Source organism: Phodopus roborovskii, unplaced genomic scaffold (genome assembly GCF_943737965.1).
Source record: "Phodopus roborovskii unplaced genomic scaffold, PHOROB, whole genome shotgun sequence".
Taxonomy (NCBI): Eukaryota; Metazoa; Chordata; class Mammalia; order Rodentia; family Cricetidae; genus Phodopus; species Phodopus roborovskii.
The window spans coordinates 12694266-12711201 of record NW_026126413.1 but is presented as its reverse complement, the minus strand read 5'-3'; the positions used below and the strand labels follow the sequence as shown (position 1 = coordinate 12711201).

The window sequence follows — 16936 nt, the reverse complement described above, 5'->3', positions numbered from 1 at the left end:
GTGATGGGATTAAAGTCTTGTGCTACTATACCTAGCCTCTTCGTTTACTTCCTTAAAATGTCGTCTAAAATGATATTAGTGGTCAAAAAATATGAACATTTTAAAGACTCTTTGTGTTGACAAGGACCTTCTGTGTATAAATTGTGTTTTATAATAGTTTAATCTGTATTTAGAATTTTTAAGAAAATTGCTTAGGTATAAATATAAAACATTTAAGATTACTTTAATTCCCATTCAGTGGAACATTTTATTGTAAGAAGCTTAAATGTAAACAATTATATTTACAGAATCCCATGGAAAAGGAGAGAATGGACGTATCTCAAAGTTTGGGGACAGAGAATGCAGAAAGAGAGGCCCTAGGCACTGAAGCTGTGCCTGCGTAAGTGTGTGGGGAGAAACAGCTGTCAGGGCACTGGTGTTATTAGTGTTCTTATTAATAGAGTCTGAATCTTTAACTGGGGTACTTCAAGTCTTTTTTTGTTGTAGATGGTAGCAAGAACTTTTAACAGTGCTCTGTGTGCTTGCGTTTATAGGTCGAAATGATGGCGTGTGTAGGTCTAGGGCTGTATCTGGTTAGTAATCTGGAGCCTCACGTCAGCCAGGTGTGGTGGCATATGCTTGTGATGCCAGCACAGGAGATGTAGAGAATTTTAGGTTTTTTTCTTTTCTCTCCCCCCCCATTCTCTCTCTCTCTCTCTCTCTCTCTCTCTCTCTCTCTCTCTCTCTTTCTTTCTTTCTTTCTGGAGACAGGGTTTCTCTCTGTAGCCATTCTTGCTCTGTAGACCAGGCTGACCTCAAACTCATAGAATTTTTAAAAGTTTTGTGCTTCCTCCAATTTACTCATATTTTCTAATAAATTTTGTCAAGTAAATGAGTGATTAGGATATGTTTGTGGATGATTATATTTGTAGTAAGTGCTTTCTAAAGGAATATTTTGCTTGGTATGGATATAAGACAGGCAATCTCCAAATATGGTTGTGTGGAGTGGATTATGGGCTGTTCAATAGGATGCTCTTCTTTAAGTGGGCACTCATTCCTGGAGTAGATTATGGGCTGTTCAATAGGATGCTCTTCTTTAAGTGGGCACTCATTCCTGGCATTATACTGTGATGTCCTAAAAGAGAAATAATAGTTTCATATGTTGGGTAGTAAAGGTTTTTCTTTGTATTGATTTTTTTGAGACAGGGTTTCTCTGTATTGCTTTGGAGACTATCCTGGAATTAGTTCTGTAGACTAGGTTGGCCTCAAAGTCACAAGAGATTTGCTTGCCTCTGCCTCCCGAGTGTTGGGATCAAAGGTGTGGGCCACCAACACCCAGCTAGGGTTTTCTATTTTTAAAGTGAGATTTTGATGCTTTTTTTATTTTTTTAAAGACTTACAACTACTAAGCAGCATTAAGGGATACACCAATGGGAAATGAGGCACAGGATAACATTTCTCTTGATTCTCCTGAGGACTTCAACATCACCTATTATTTGGAGTATTTACTTTCTTATGATGCCTATGATAATTAAGTTTGTAACCATCAACAACACTGCTTACTGAAGAACATTTTGCTAAGCTGTTCATCAGTGTCTTTGCTCAGGGTGGTCATCTGTTTCATCTCATGGTTTTTAGCGCTTGGCCGTATGTTACATCATTATTATACACAGGATCTGGCTGGGAGATATACTTTATATATTTATATGAAATGTTTAGAGAAGGGTGGTGATAGCATATGGTTTTCTTACCATCAGCTGTCACCATGAGTTCTGCTTTGCAGTTATGTTTTCTGTGGGATTTTCTTCATCATCAATGATGGGGAAGGCATATTGGCAGAAGCAGATTTGTCTGTTGAGAGCAGGATGAGATAGTATCGGTTCATGAGGTTTTTATTACTAGGCTTCCAGAATTGTCTGTCTGTAAGCGTAGAGTGTAGGTGTTCAGTGAATATCTTTCAAGATGTTATTGAGGATACTCGAATGCTTCCTATTTAACATGATTTACTTATTTATACAGCCAAGCATCTTTGTGATTTTACTGTAATCATACTTTAATTTTTTTGTGATTATAGTTTGAGTGGAAAATCTTGTATATCAGAAGATGGTCAACCAAAAGTCTTAAGACCTACACGACTAATGAGGGGCCGAATGCAAAGACCAAGGCCAAATATACGGAAAGCTGCAGAAAGAAAAGATATTCCTATACTACGGGAAGAAATTGGGGCCCATGTAGAGAAGAACGAAGATGAATCTGGTGCTGATAGAGAAAAAAATGAATCCCGTGTTGTGGTATGTTGATTTTGATAGCATTTATTCAGCAAGTATGTAAACCTTAATGAAAACTTTCACTCTTTTAAAGTAAACGTGTGTGTTGTTGATTACATTTGTGGCCAAAAATCTCATAGTGAGGAGTTATGTTTATTGTTAAGTCATTTTAGATATTTGAGGACATGACTCTTGGTTTCCTCTCACCTTACCTCATATTTGGACTTGGTTTTTTTCCCCTGTGTTTCAGATTGAGCCCAGCTAGGAAAGCACTTTACCCTTGAGCCACATTCTCACCCTCCTTTTGGAATGATAGTCATATATGTGAATTTTAACATTGGCATAATTCCCAAAACAGATAGTGAAGTGTGTGTGTGTGAGAGAGAGAGGGAGAGAGAGAGACAGACAGACAGACAGATGTAGAAGATCAAACCTAAGGCTAAGAAGAAAGCGTTCTTGCTATTGACCTATATACCTGGCTCATGGAGTTTTAGATTATTTATATGGTCCTTAGAAGAAAACCAAATGTTAGCATGACTCAAGATTTGGGTTCCTTCTGCTGTAATTTTATTTTTTATATTTTTTTACACAGTCTCATGTAGCTCCAGCTGACTTTCAACTCACTGTATGACTGAGAATAAATTCGAACTCTGATCCTCCCGCCTCTACCCAAGTGCTAAGATTGTAGGCATGTGCCACCATGGACATTTTTATGCGGTTATGTGGATTGAACCAAGGGCCTTGTGTATGCTAGGCAAGCACTCTTCCTTCCTGAGCTATGTCCCTAGCCCTGTCTATTGTTATATTTCTTAGAGTCTCTAATGAACTTAAAACAATTAGAATTTAGAAATGCTAGCACTGTGGAGGGTTCTGACAAATGAGGTGGAGTCAGACTGAAGTAGATGAGTCTGAAACATTACTTCCTGATGGTACAGAAGAGAATAAAACTTATGACATGGTAATGATGTGACTTATGCGGTTTTCAGGGTAGCTAAAGGAAAAACATTAAAATGTGTTTTTTGACTGTTACTGTACAAATTTTATATTTTTACCATTTTACTTATACTCAAACGAGAAGGGATATTTTGTAGTTGGGTTGTTTGGGAATGTGGTCTTCTGTATTTACTTCCCAAGTGCCAGAACATATTTGATCATACCTGGCAAAGATAGACTTTTCCAGTAAAAAGTTTTGTGTTTCATTTTAAAATCTAAAATATTACAAACTTTTCGTTATTAAGATTCCTCAACAAGTGGAAAATGAGTCACTTAAAAACCTCCAGTGTGAAGATGTCATATCACAGCCTGAAAAAAAGGGTTCTTTTGAAAATGTGCAGTCTGATGAGCCCAAGTTTCTTGATGAATGCCCAAGGTAAGCTTCGTTTTATCAGTTATATAATTTTGAAATTATATTAGAACTAAATAAATTGATCAAATTAATTATATTTCTTTACCCTGTGTTTTAAGACAGAAATGGGGTGTGTGGATGCCAGGGAGGTCAGTGGACGGCTTTCTTCTGGGGGTCATTTCTCCCTCCCACTGTGCCTTTGTTACCTGGGATTGGAACTTGGGTCATCAGGGTTAAAAGGAACTGCTTTACCCCCTGAGCCATGTTACTGACCCCACAGAAACAAACTAAATGAATGTCCTCTCTATCTGTGTATCATTTTTATTATGTTTAACAATATTTAAGGTGCTAGAGAGAAGGCTCAGCTGTTTAGATTGGGCCAGGTTTGGTTCCCAGCAGCATACCACCCAGCTCATTGCTGGATTGCAATTCCAGTTCTGAGGAATTTGATACCCTCCCGCCTTGTTGAGCACCTGAATGCATGTGGTATATGTGAATACACATACACATAAATTAAAGAATAAACCTTAAACAGAAACAAACAAACAAACGGATTGGAGAGATGGCTCTGTGGGTAAAGAGGCACTTGCTGTCACGTCTGACAACCTGCGTTTGATCTCTGGGTCCCATGGGGACAACAAGAGAACCTACTGCCACAGGTTGTCCTCAGACCTCCATGTGCCCCACCTAGTATCTGAGTTAATAGAATAGCCTTTTCACTTAATAGGCATATTAATTAAAATACTGCATTTCACATAAAATGCAAAAATATGAAAACCAGTTGCTTTTCAAGTTATAAAAATTATACCTTTTAATTATATAAAATTAAAGATTATATAACTACCCAGGTGTCATTTTAAGTGTATTGAATTTTTATTGCACATTTTTCTCCTTTTTATTTATTCTTTGTGTCTTCCACATCATGCATCTCAATGCCATTCATTTTCCTATCCCTTTTGTATTCACCCTCTGCCCTTGCAACCTCCCCCCGAAATAAAATTTAAGAGAAAAAAGAAAAAAGAGAGAAGGAAAAAAAAAAATTATCTCATCGTGGAAGCTATAGTGTGGCACAGTCATGCTGTAAACCTTTTATCCATGCATCTTGCAAGTGTTCATTGCAAATAGTCACTGGTCTGGTTCTAGGCCTCTTGTCTCTGCTACACTAAGTCCTTACTGGAACTCCTCTTACTATCCTGATGTTGCCCTGTGTTGTAGAAATCCTGCAGCTGTGGGTCTGCAGGACTCGTTTGTTCATGTGCTCCAGCAGATCACAGATACATAACCCTGTTTTCCTGGCCTGTGTAGTTGCAGGGTTGGTCAGCCAACCAGCTCTCTCCTGCCCTCACCACCAGAGTAAGTTCTCCTGTATTGCCCTATCAAGTTCACCCCTTGCAGTGATAAGCAAGGGATAGAACCAGTTCTCCTGCTTTGATGTCCTCAGGGTCAAATTTCCCTCACCTCCACCTTTAGGGTCAGCTCTGCTGTGGTCAGGTGTGATGTAGGGCCACTCTCTAGCGTTTCAGCTGATGGGGTAGAGCTAGCTCTCCCACTCTTGGTGACCTTAGCGCCAGCTCTCCTACCTGCCTCAGGTGTTAATGGGTGGGAGTGGGGAGATAGGCCCATGCCACCACGTGACATCTGGGAGCCTTGGAAACAATTCTGAGTTTCTGTGCTTTATCTAACTTTGATCTGCGTATAGATGATAGGCAGTTCCCCCTTTCCCTACTCTGAGCACTCTATCCTGTTTGAGATTGTATTAGAGAAGGGATAGCGTCTCAGAATGAAGAGTGCACTGAAGATTCTTAGATCAAGTGGTCTTTCTTTGAAACAGTCCAGGGTATTTAAAATCCTATGCACTTCAACTAAATATATATGTGTGTATTTGGCGGTGATTTGAGACAGTTGGATGTAGCTCAGGTTAGCTTCAAGCTCACATAGCTGAGAATGGCCAACCTTCCATTCCTGCACCCTGTTCCTTCCAGGTATTGGAATTACAAGTGTGTGCACACACACTCGGCTTGTTCCTGTCAGTCTGCTTCCATTATAAATGTATGTCCAGGGGGTCAGGTTATCAGGTGTGGTGGCAAGCACTTTTACTTGCTGAGCTATCTTGGGGCCCAGTATTCTTTGATTATGTCAAATATGTTTACAATATGTCTCAATCTTTTATCCACCCCGACTCCCTCTTCCCAGTTCCTTTGCAGCCTCCTCCCCCAACTGTGTATCTCCCTTCTATTTTTATCTTCATGCCCTTTCCAGTTTTCTGTTAGTTTGCTTTTGATAACCCAGTGAACCTGGTTAGTATTGCCTGCTGGAATATTGATCTGTATTGTTAGCTTAATCTTGTTCAGGTCACCATGGTTCAGTGCATTTCCCAAGGACAAAGGCTGTGTCGTGTTTACATGACATATAAAGGCTGTGTCGTCACATGCCATAGAAAGGCTGTGTCGTGTTCACATGACATAGAAAGGCTGTGTCGCGTTCACATGACATATTTTGCAGCACTCACCCTCATCTTTTGGCTCTCACATTCTTTCTACCCCCTCTTTCCTAACGCTCCTTCCCTAAGTTTAAGGGAGTTCATATAGGTGACCCACTTTGGGCTTAGCACTCAACAGTCATTTATTTTGAACACTTGGACCAGGTATTTACAAATTACCTGCTGCCCACTGCAGAAACTTCTCTGACCAAAGCTGACATCAGCCCTAATAGATGTGTTATAAATATAAACACAAGACAGTTTGGCATGGAATCCATTTAGGAAAACAACAGTAGAAGGTTTCTAACTAGGGCCAGTGTTAGACTTCTGAGCATGTTCTAATACCAAGCATGACTTCGCTCCTGAGGTGTAGGTCTCAAATCCAATCAGAAAGTGATCACTTCTCACACACATGCACGTATGAACACACACACATACCCCCTTATGACACTGTTGCACCAGTGGGCACATCTGGCCTGGCAAGGTCAAGGTTCACTGGGTAAGACCATTGATGACTTGATATAAGTGGTTGATTTGCACGCTAAGTAGAATTCAGCTAAATACTGTTTTCTATCTTTTTATCTTGAGAGCGTATGCTGTCCAACTATACAATTAGATTAGAACTCTTATTTTGAATTGTCTTATAAAAGTTATAAAAGGTAGATTTTGTTCTTAGTTATAAGACATTTTCTAACTTGAGTCATAATTCCATGTAGCTATTGAGGTCGTCAGGTCTTGTATGACTGTGTATGTCTAGGTAAAAGATAGTAGGGATAACGATGTAAATGTAGCAGATGCAACTTGAGCTAACATGATTGTAATATTCTGCTGTTTTTTTCTAGTCATTATTTGCCTAGGATGAAGTAACAATTCCAAAGGGGTCATTGAGGGCCACATTCAAGCACAATCAGCTGGTGCTTTGACCTCATTAATATTCTCTGCATGTGCCTAGACCCAAGTAGATACAAATAATTGTTATAAAATTCTGTTGTAACTTCAACTAATTGGATTGTTTCTCTTATTTTCCCTTTCTATCTAGACAGATATTCTTGGGGCTTGGTTAATCCCCTCCCCTCCCCTCCCCTCCTTGTCTTTTCTCTTTTTGGTGCCGTGAGTAAACTCAGGACCTAATACATGTTCAGTTATGTATTCTACCACTGAACTGAACTACAACCTCAGTCCCTTAATATGCTTTTTTTATTCTTTAAGAGTATAAACAAAAATCAGTGTGTCTCTGTGTAGGTCAGGCTATCCTGGAACATTCTCTGAATAGACCAGGCTGTCCTGAAACACTCTGTGTAAACTCAGATTCATGAGCCTCTACCTCCTGAGTGCTGGTATTAATGGTGTGTGCTATTATTCTGGGTCTTACACATTGTTAAATTTTTATTTTATTTTCCTATTTTTGGGACAGGTTTTCTCTATATAACCCTGCCTGTCCTGGAAATCACTCTGTAGTCACAGAAATCTCCAGCTTCTACCTCCTGGGTTCTGAGATTAAAGACATGTGCCACCTTCTTTGGCAAATCTGTCATTTTTTAGTGTCTCTATAGGGATTTCTTAACTGTCATCTGTTTAACCAGTAGTCTGGATTAAAATTTGTCTCTCTCTCTCTCTTTTTTAAGTATTCAAGAGGGCAATAAAGCAAATAAACTGAAACAAGCTCCAGTTCTAAGAACTCGATTTCAGAAACCAAAACCAAAGCCAAATGTAGGAAGAAGAAGAATAGCCTCTAGAGAAGGGGTACCAGAAGAGATTCCTGTTTCCGGAGAAATAACAGCAGCTTTGGAAGAAACCACAAGGCCAGATACTTCACCATGGGAGAAGATACCAAATGTAACTATTGGTGGTCTTACTGTTACTCCTTCCACTAAGGAATTGGAATCAGATTCAAAAGACACCAGAAGAAATGACATATCTTCTAATATGAAGATGTCAGAAATGACGGATGTCACTATGGAAATGGAGATAGGTTTGGAAACAATTGGAAGAGATATTTCCTCAGGGGAGATGGGAGCAGAAATGATTGACATCCCTATGGAAACAGAGACAGGCTTAAATGAGATTTCTCCTATGGAGAAGGTGCCAGAGCTGATTGATACCACAGAGGAAATTTATACAAATTTGGAAGAAACTGGAAGAAGAGAAATCTTTCCACAGGGAAATGGCCCCAAGGAGGTCACTCCAATTAGTGAAACAGAGACAGGCTTGCCAGAAACTGGAAAAGAGTTGCCCACAGGAGACAAGACAGCAGATATGATTGATGGCACTGAAAAAGGGGAGGCACATTCAGAAGAAACGGAAAGACAAGAGATACCTGCACCAGTGAAAGAGGCAGAGGGGGCCAGGACCATGGGTGAAGTGGAAACACACTTGAAAGAGAGTGGAGGAGAAAGTCCCCACAGAGGACACACAGAGGCCGCTCCCGCGGAGCTGCTGCTCACTGAGATGGATATGTGCAGTGGCGCATGCAGAGAAGAGGCGGGAATGGAGCCGAGTGCTGTGGAAGACAAGGAGCCAGACCTGAAGCCGCCTGGGCACAGACACATTTCCGTGATGGCCCCGGAGGCAGGAGCAGGAGAGATGCCTTCCAGTGAGGGGGAAACCAGCCAAGGTTTGAAGCAAACAGGAGAGAGTTCTGTCTCTTGGGAGAGAGGATCTGGAGAGATCGTCGTTGGGGAGGAAATGGTGGCAGACTTAGAAAAAGCAGAAAGAGTAGATGTTTCTCCAAGAGGCCGTGAACCAGAGGGTCATACCTCAAAGCCACCCACAGCAGATGTGATTCAGAGCAGCAGTGGCAACAGGGGCCCCAGGCCTTCCCTCGATAGAAAAGTATGTATTTCTCTGTCTTACAGTGCTTTAAAAACAAGTTCTCAGCAGGTTACCAAAATAATTTATCATTACCCATAAGTCCAAAAATACTTAAAATCTCTATTAAAAAGATTATTATTATTTTTTTTCTGATTGTGGAAAAGTTACTAATCCTAGTGGCATTTGAAGTTACTCATCTAGATAAGAAATATATAAGGAATTGGACTAAATTGTACCAACCTTAGTATAAACATAGGCTGGAATTAGTCCTTTTGGTCATTAAACACCTGCATATGTTTTTATTCTTTGACACCTTACTGCTTCCACTTTTAAGTCTTTTGGTGAAAGTTTCTTGCTGTTTGTAGTTCATACTCTTAACAACATTTTTGAGGATTTCTTTGTGTGTGTGTGTGTGTAATATCTGTGATTTGGAATAGTCATAATATACCATATGAAGGGAAGGCATTCTTGAATTTTAAGTTTTAGTATTTGTGATTTTTACATTTAATAATTAAAAACAAACTGTGTTTTTAAATCACTGTTTTAGAAATAAGCTTTTGTTTATAATATATGAAATGCTTATATATATGTTTATGATGATGTATCGTGATTCTTTTCTCTAGAATATTAGCAATAAAACATCAGTGATTCCTACATTTGTGGAAGAAAAAGAAAACGCTGACAAGGAAGTATCAAGTCACTTAAGTCATGTGGAGTCTTCTTTACAGAATTCTGGACACCATGAAATAGACCCAGGGATACGACTTCCAGATGTCCTAGGACAGTTTTCAGATACCAACTTAAGGTACAAAGAATGTAGGTCTGTGTGCCTTTAAAGGAAAAGACTGTGAAGTTCTCTTTGCAGGTTATGTGAAAGCAAGTGAGCGTTCAAGCCATAACATAAATTGGATAGTGTTATTAATTTTAAGATAGTTTATGGAAGATTGGGAGTGAGGATTAGAGCCATTCTGATAGCTAGTAGTGAAGGTTATTAACAAATTTCATGTTATAACAAATACTCACAGTCAACATGGGTTTGACTAGTGCTTTCTTCATGCAAAAAAAAAAAAAAAAAGATAATGCTTGTACCTGGATTGTACAACTCAATGTTTCTCAGACTTTAATGAATAGTTCCATTTCCCCCCTTAAAAAATAGAATTAGGCAGATATAGATATGATGGTGCCTGTCCATAATCCCCACACCTGGGAGGTAGGGGCTGGAGGATGAAGAAATATTAAAGGCCAACCTGGCCTAATATAGCAGATTCCAAACCAGCCTAGGCTGCATAGAGAGACCCTGTCTAAAAAGAAAACACCAACAATTAAAGCTTACTGCCAGTCTCTAGGGTGTCTTGTGGTCCTCTCACTTTCATACTTCAGTTCATTCTAACCAAGTGTGATAATCCTTGTTCCAAAAGCAAATCTCTTCCTCAAGAACAGAAGCCACTTGAAGTTAAACCAGCTCCTTTTCTGAGAAGCCGATTCAAAAAACCTAAACCAAACTTGTCAAGAGCAGCTATAAAGAGGACAACCCCAGAAGCAGAGCCTTGCGTACCTGGGAAGAGACCAGAAGCAGACAAAATGGTGACCACCATGTTACAGCAGGACATTGGGCAAGCCGATTCTCCCTCTTCTCAACATGTGAGTGCTGGTTAGGGGGGTTGCTGGTGGCTTTTGTTGTTGTTACTATAGTTTTTGAACTATTGGAAGTTCATACAGTTTTTAATGCGTATAGTATTGTCTTTGCTTTGTGTGCCTCAGTATTCCATATAGTTTATGTTAAAATACTGGATGTTTGGTAGGCAGGTGTGGGCAAATGTGTGTCTTGGCAGGCATCTAGGATATTTTAGGGTCTACTTGACATTCTGGTGACAGCACCATAGCTAAATATCAGGGAAAATGGGAATTAAAGTGCTTTATTTTCTTGTTATTAAGGTAACATGAAAAATGAAATGCTAGATATGAATTGAAGTAGATATTTTAAGAGTGTATGTTGGAAACGCTAAAATGAAATGTTAGCATTTAATTGGTTTTTAGTTTTTGTTTTGTCCTTGTAGTCCTGGTGATTAAATTTAGGACTTCACAGATGTCAGGAAAGCTTTTCTTCATTGAGCTGTATTTTCAGTCTTCTTCACATTTATTTTGAGACATGGTCTCATAAATTTGCCTAGGCTGGCCTTGAACTCACACTATAACCCAGGCAAACATAGAACTTGTGATCTTCCTGTTTTCCAAGTAACTAGGATTACAGATCTGCATACCAGACCTGGTTAAATTGAACGTATTTTAAAGTGCTTTTTTGAATTAAATTCTTATTTTGCACTTTAGAATTTGTATTTGCATATTTGTACTTTCCCTTAACTTTGTGATAGTCAAACTACTTTTCCTATTTTATTTTGTGTTCATGGGTGGTTAGCCTCAATGTATGACTGTGCATCACAAATACACAGTGTCCACAGTGACCACAAGAGAGCCTCAGATCCTCCGGGACCGCAGTTACAGATGGTTATGAGGCAGTAGAAGTTTTACAGCTATGACATCTCACCAGTCTCATAAAGAAACTACTTTATTTAATGTTGTTTTATCATTATGAAAAGTTTAATTTGGAAAATTATGTCTGTATTCCAAAACATGAGAGCCCTATATCTTTTTCTTTTCTCCTCACTGATTAATCTAGCAATTTTGAATATATATATATATATATATATATATATATATATATATACACACACACACACATGCATACACACACATAGATAGATGTGTGAATATTACATGCCACAAATACTATTATCCCTTAGTATCTGATATTTCCTCTTAACATGATATTTTAAACATCTGTTGGGCTCAGTACAAAGAAGAACATTTTTAATGTGGTTGTTATATACTGGAATATATAAGGCTAAGCTTGGATGTGATCAAGTCTACTTTATAGTCCTAGCTATTTAAGAAGCTAAAGCTGGAGAGCTGCATGTCAAAGCTAGCTCAAGAATAGGCAGCAGAGTGAACCCTTGTCTCTTCATTGTAAGGAAAATTCAGAGCCAGATGTGGTGGCATATGTCTTTAATCCCAACACAACACTGGGAGGCAGAAAGAGGTAGATCACTTGAGTTCTAGGCCAGCCAGAGCTATATAGTGAGACCCTATCTCAAAAAAACCAAAAACAAATAAAGGAAGGTAGGAAGAAAGAGAAATTTAGAATTTAGATTCAGTTTTAGATTCACTTTAGTGGTAGAATATTTGCCTTGCATGCATGAGGACCTGATTTCAGTCCCCAACAGTGTCCTCCCCCCAAAAAAAAGAAATTAAAATTTAATTTCTTATTAAACACAGCCTTATTTCTAGTATTTATTCATCCTTTATATGTGGAGGATTGCCCTGAAAGTCTCTTCCTGTTTATGCACATTTATTTACTTGGTTATATGGTTTTGTAAAATGAGTTTCTAGAAGTAGAAATGCTGGGAAATAGACACTGCCTCATCATCTACAAAGGATGAGTTGGTTTATTCTTATAATAATAGCTTGTGAATTCTTTTTTCTTTTTAAATTTCTTGAAGGTACCTTCCCTAATGACATCAAGAGAAAATGATAACTCGGGTCCCCAGGAGGAGGCTGTGATACTGCCGTGCATACAGACTGAAACGGATTCTTTACCGCCTAATTTATGTGAACCTAGAGAGGATTCTCAGTTAACACAGAACCAGGAGGCTGTGATACTGCCGTGCATACAGACTGAAACGGATTCTTTACTGCCTAAATTATGTGAACCTAGAGAGGATTCTCAGTTAACACAAAACCAGGAGAATGGCTTAGTTGTTCCTATTGGGTAAGCAGTGACATTTCCTTAAAAATCTGAAATTAGAGAGGCTTTTCTTTGAAACATTTCTCTATCTAAAAAACCTGCTATAGAGAATAATTGGTTTAATTCTTAGGGCAGACCATCTAAAATTGAAAATTAGATGCGATTGAACATTTTAATGCTTTATTTATTCATTGTCAACTGTTTAAGATTTATGGAAGGCAGGTAGTACACTAAAATAGATATATGTATATGTGGTACAGTTCCTTGCCTTATAAAAAGTTGGCAATATATGTACTTAAGATAAAATTTGCCATTTTTAATTGTACAAACCTAGTGACATAAACCATAAAGCATTATTTGTTTTGCATCACTATTTTGCTGCAGCAAAGTCATCTATCCCCAGAACACTTTCCTTTTCATTAACCTTTTAATGAAACTTTGTATTCATTACACAGCCTTGGCTGTTCTGGAACTTGTTCTGTAGACCATGCTGACCTTGAACTCACACAGATCCACCTGCCTCTGCCTTCCAAGTGCTGGGTTTAAAGGTGTGCTCGACCACTGCCTGCCTATGGTCAGACGTTTATACATTAGGTTATTTTAGGCACATCATGTTTAACATTTGAGAATTAAAGTGAGGGTCCTCCTGCTTCTCTGCTCCCCGCCCCCTTATCATCTTTATTGTGCCGGGGATCAGCCTGGGGCTTTTTGCCCTAGCCATGTCCCTCTTCTATTTGGTCTCATCTCCAAACCTGAAATAGCGGTTTTCTTTCTCCTGGGGCTCCCCAAACTTGTATAACATGTTTCTATGGTGAGAAGATATTTTCCTTGAGTGATTTGAAAAAATATTTTCATGAGTGTTTATTGGAGGAAATTCAAGTTACATGCTCTTCTAGTTGTGAACTGAAATCAGGCTCTCACTCTTCTTCCCCCTTTTGTCTAGGACTCCGAAGATGAACGTGGTCACACAAGAAGCAAAGCAGAGTGTCCAGATTACTCTGCCAGTGAGAGGTCGACTTCAAAGACCAAGACCAAACGTACAGAAGGCCAGACAGAGACAAGTAGTAGACAGAGGTGAAGCTGAAGACATGGCTAAGAGTGACGGGTCAGAGCTGTCCAGAGCTGAAGCTAAGACGTCCCTGGGGCTGGTGAGAGAGTTGGTCCTTCGTGTACACTGAAACAACAGATGATAGATAGCTCAGCCTTGGCTTGGCCTTTCACAACCTTTTGCTGTTTAGTATGTTCTGAAGAGTCTTGTAACTTTTCCTTAGTGCTACAGTAACGAATTTCTCTAGTAAGAATCAACAGTTACATCATTTATGCTGTACTGTTTTGATTGACAAGTTAACCTTTTAAAAAAACCTTTCTTAATTATCCTTTTAGATAGTGTCTCATTATTTAGCTGAGACTAGCTTTTATCCTCACCCTCCTGAGTGCTATAATTACAGAAATACACCATTATTCAATTCTGTTGAGCCAATGCCTTCCTTTTTCTTTTGTATTCAGTGTGTGGCTGAGGCTGGCCTTGAGTTTCTGATTCACCTGCCTTTGCCTCCCAAATGCTGCGATTGTAGGAGTATACTACTATGTCCAGCTTTATCTAGTTTCTTTCTTAACATTTAGTTAATTCCTGTGTGTGTGTGTGTGTGTGTGTGTGTGTGTATGTGGGGTACGTGTATGTGTGAACATGTGTATGTACACAGCACATTTGCAAGGTCAGAGGTCAGCTTGTGGGAGACCATTCTCTTTTTACTATGTGAATTCTGAGGATTGGAGTCAGGTTGTTAATGCCTGGTGCATTCATTCTCCTGAGACATTTTGCTGGCCCTCAATCAATTTCTTAACAAGTCTTCTGGTATTAGAAAAAAGCAATCTAAGTAGTATAATGTCTCAAAATGTTAACCTCAAGTAGTCTTTGCTTTTGTATTGTTTTTTTCTGGATATTAAGATAAAACTTAGATTAAAAGTCATTGTGATCCCCATTTGGACAAAATATATTTCTAAAAAACAGCAATTACCCTTTTGGTGCTGGGGATGAAACCCAGAGCTTTGGCAAGCTGAACATGCAGTGTGTAGTTGAACTATAGCCCCAGACCTAATCAGTGCCAGTTAATTTAAATTCTTTTATAAAAGATGGCTCGTAGAGTTGGTGTGTGCAGGTATGATAAATGTACATATTTATTTGGGTATGTGAACATGTGTATATAGGCATTGGTCAAATAGTAATACAGGGTACTTTCCTTTATGTTTTTCAGACAGGTTCCCTGAACCTGGAGCTTATTGATTTAGCTAAGCTAGTGAGTGCCAGGGATTCTGCTGTCTACCTTTCCCCCAGTGCTGGGGTTACACATGTGCTTGGCAACTTCTCTCATGTAGGCCCTTGGGATCCAAGCTTGGGTCCTTATATTTGTTGATCAGGCAGTCTTATCTACTGAGTCCTCATCCCAGCCCCTTCTTAGAGCCTTTAAAGCATGGGACTGTAATAAATCATTTCACTTCTTGTTTGGTCACCCTAACATGAACACTGGATGCCCAGTTCAGGCTGTGATGTGGCTTGGGTGTGTAACTCAGTGATCCTTCAGGTTCAGTTCCCAGTGTCCCAAGGATCAGAAACAGAATGCTCCTGTTATTGATTAAAATATTTTAAAATAGTTTGCTGTTAAAAGTAAATCACATGGCAGTAGGGACTGAGGAGACATACCTTTAATCCCAGCTTTTAGGAGTAAGAGGCAGGCAGATCTCTGAGTTTGAGGCCAGCCTGGTACCTGGTATATAGAATATAGTTCTACGACAGCCAGGGTTGTTACACAGAGAAACCCTGTCCTGAAAAAACGAACAAACAAACAAACAAACAAACAAACAAACCAAACATACATACATACATACATACATACATACATACATACATACAAGCACACTAACCCAGTTTTGCCTTTGCAGGTGAACTCTCACATTGAGAGTGAAGTTAAAGTTGTATCCTGTGGAATTTCGGAGTACAGAGTGAATGAAAGCCACAGCCATGTGGTTCCTGAAGAAAACTTAAATATTAACAAAACCAGTATTTTAGATGAACAGATAAGGTGAGTTTGGTTTTCATGAGAAAAGTTTAAACCTTGCCACAGACAGTTTCTGATTGTTATGTTATTGGTTTTATGTAACGGCTTTGTGAAGTGTGTGTGTGTGTGTGTGTGTGTGTGTGTGTGTGTGTTTGTGTTTTGTAGTGCTATTAATTGAACCTAGTGCCTTTTACATGCCAAGCAAGTGTTCTACTCTTGAGCTATATTCCAAATCTTTTTTATTTTATCTGAGATGAATTTTACTAAGTTGCCCAGTCTGGCTTTGAAGTTGCCTGTAGAGCAGGCAAGCCATGAATTTATGATTCTTCTGTTTGAGCCTTAGTAGCTTGGATGAAGCTTGTGCCTGGAGGCCTATATAAATGAGGTTTAAAATCACCTCATTCTGGGCTGGGTGTGGTGGCACATGCCATTAATCTCCACAGTTAGGAGGCAGACACAGACGGCCCTCTGAGTTCAAGGCTATCCAGGACTATGTAGAGAGACCTTGTCTCAAAAAATAAAAACAAAACAAAAAAAAAAAAAACAAAAACAAAAAAAAAAACTTATTTCTTATTTTTATGCCCATAATTTTGTTGCCTCCTTTGAACTTAGGCTTAAATATGTTTAAATTTTACTATATTGCTTTGTGGCAAGAGACACATGTGCTACTGTGGGTGTATGGTCAGACAGCAGCTTTTAGGAGTTGGCTCTCTCCCTTTGCCATGTACATTCTGACCAGTGGCCTTAGCTTGTCAAGGCTTAGCGGCAAGTGCCTTTACCCACTGAGCCATCTTGCCATTTCCTAAACTTAAATATGTTTTCAGAGTCACATGTAATGATATTTTTCCTTGTAGGTTGAACCTAATGAGTCTATTACCAAAGTACACTCTCTGTGGTCTACGTTAGCATAATTAGTTTTTCCACATACCTTTTCTGATCCTGAAATATGTTAGCCAGCATCATAATCATGCTAGAACTTAACTACTTTCCCTAACAGAATGCTTAGTAGGATTGGTACCTCTTTTCTGTGTACTTTGGGGAATGGTTTCTAATGCATAAGAAGTGTGTGTGTGTGTGTGTGTGTGTGTGTGTGTGTGTGTGTGTGTGTACTCTGGGGAATGGTTTCTAATGCATAAGAAGTGTAAGTGTGTGTGTGTGTGTGTGTGTGTGTGTGTGTGTGAGAGAGAGAGAGAGAGA

General features: G+C 39.1%; 1 protein-coding gene across 1 annotated transcript in view; it reads left to right on the top strand.

The window, feature by feature from the left end:
- The window catches only part of Bdp1 (B double prime 1, subunit of RNA polymerase III transcription initiation factor IIIB), an 85974-nt gene that overhangs the window by 31993 nt on the left and 37045 nt on the right, over positions 1 to 16936 (top strand). Inside the window, exons 14-22 of the mRNA XM_051182837.1 lie at positions 288 to 379; positions 2054 to 2270; positions 3485 to 3615; positions 7696 to 8902; positions 9505 to 9686; positions 10300 to 10522; positions 12439 to 12707; positions 13627 to 13831; positions 15624 to 15763. Coding sequence (XP_051038794.1) covers positions 288 to 379; positions 2054 to 2270; positions 3485 to 3615; positions 7696 to 8902; positions 9505 to 9686; positions 10300 to 10522; positions 12439 to 12707; positions 13627 to 13831; positions 15624 to 15763 — 2666 coding nt within the window. The remainder of the gene's footprint in view (positions 1 to 287; positions 380 to 2053; positions 2271 to 3484; positions 3616 to 7695; positions 8903 to 9504; positions 9687 to 10299; positions 10523 to 12438; positions 12708 to 13626; positions 13832 to 15623; positions 15764 to 16936) is intronic.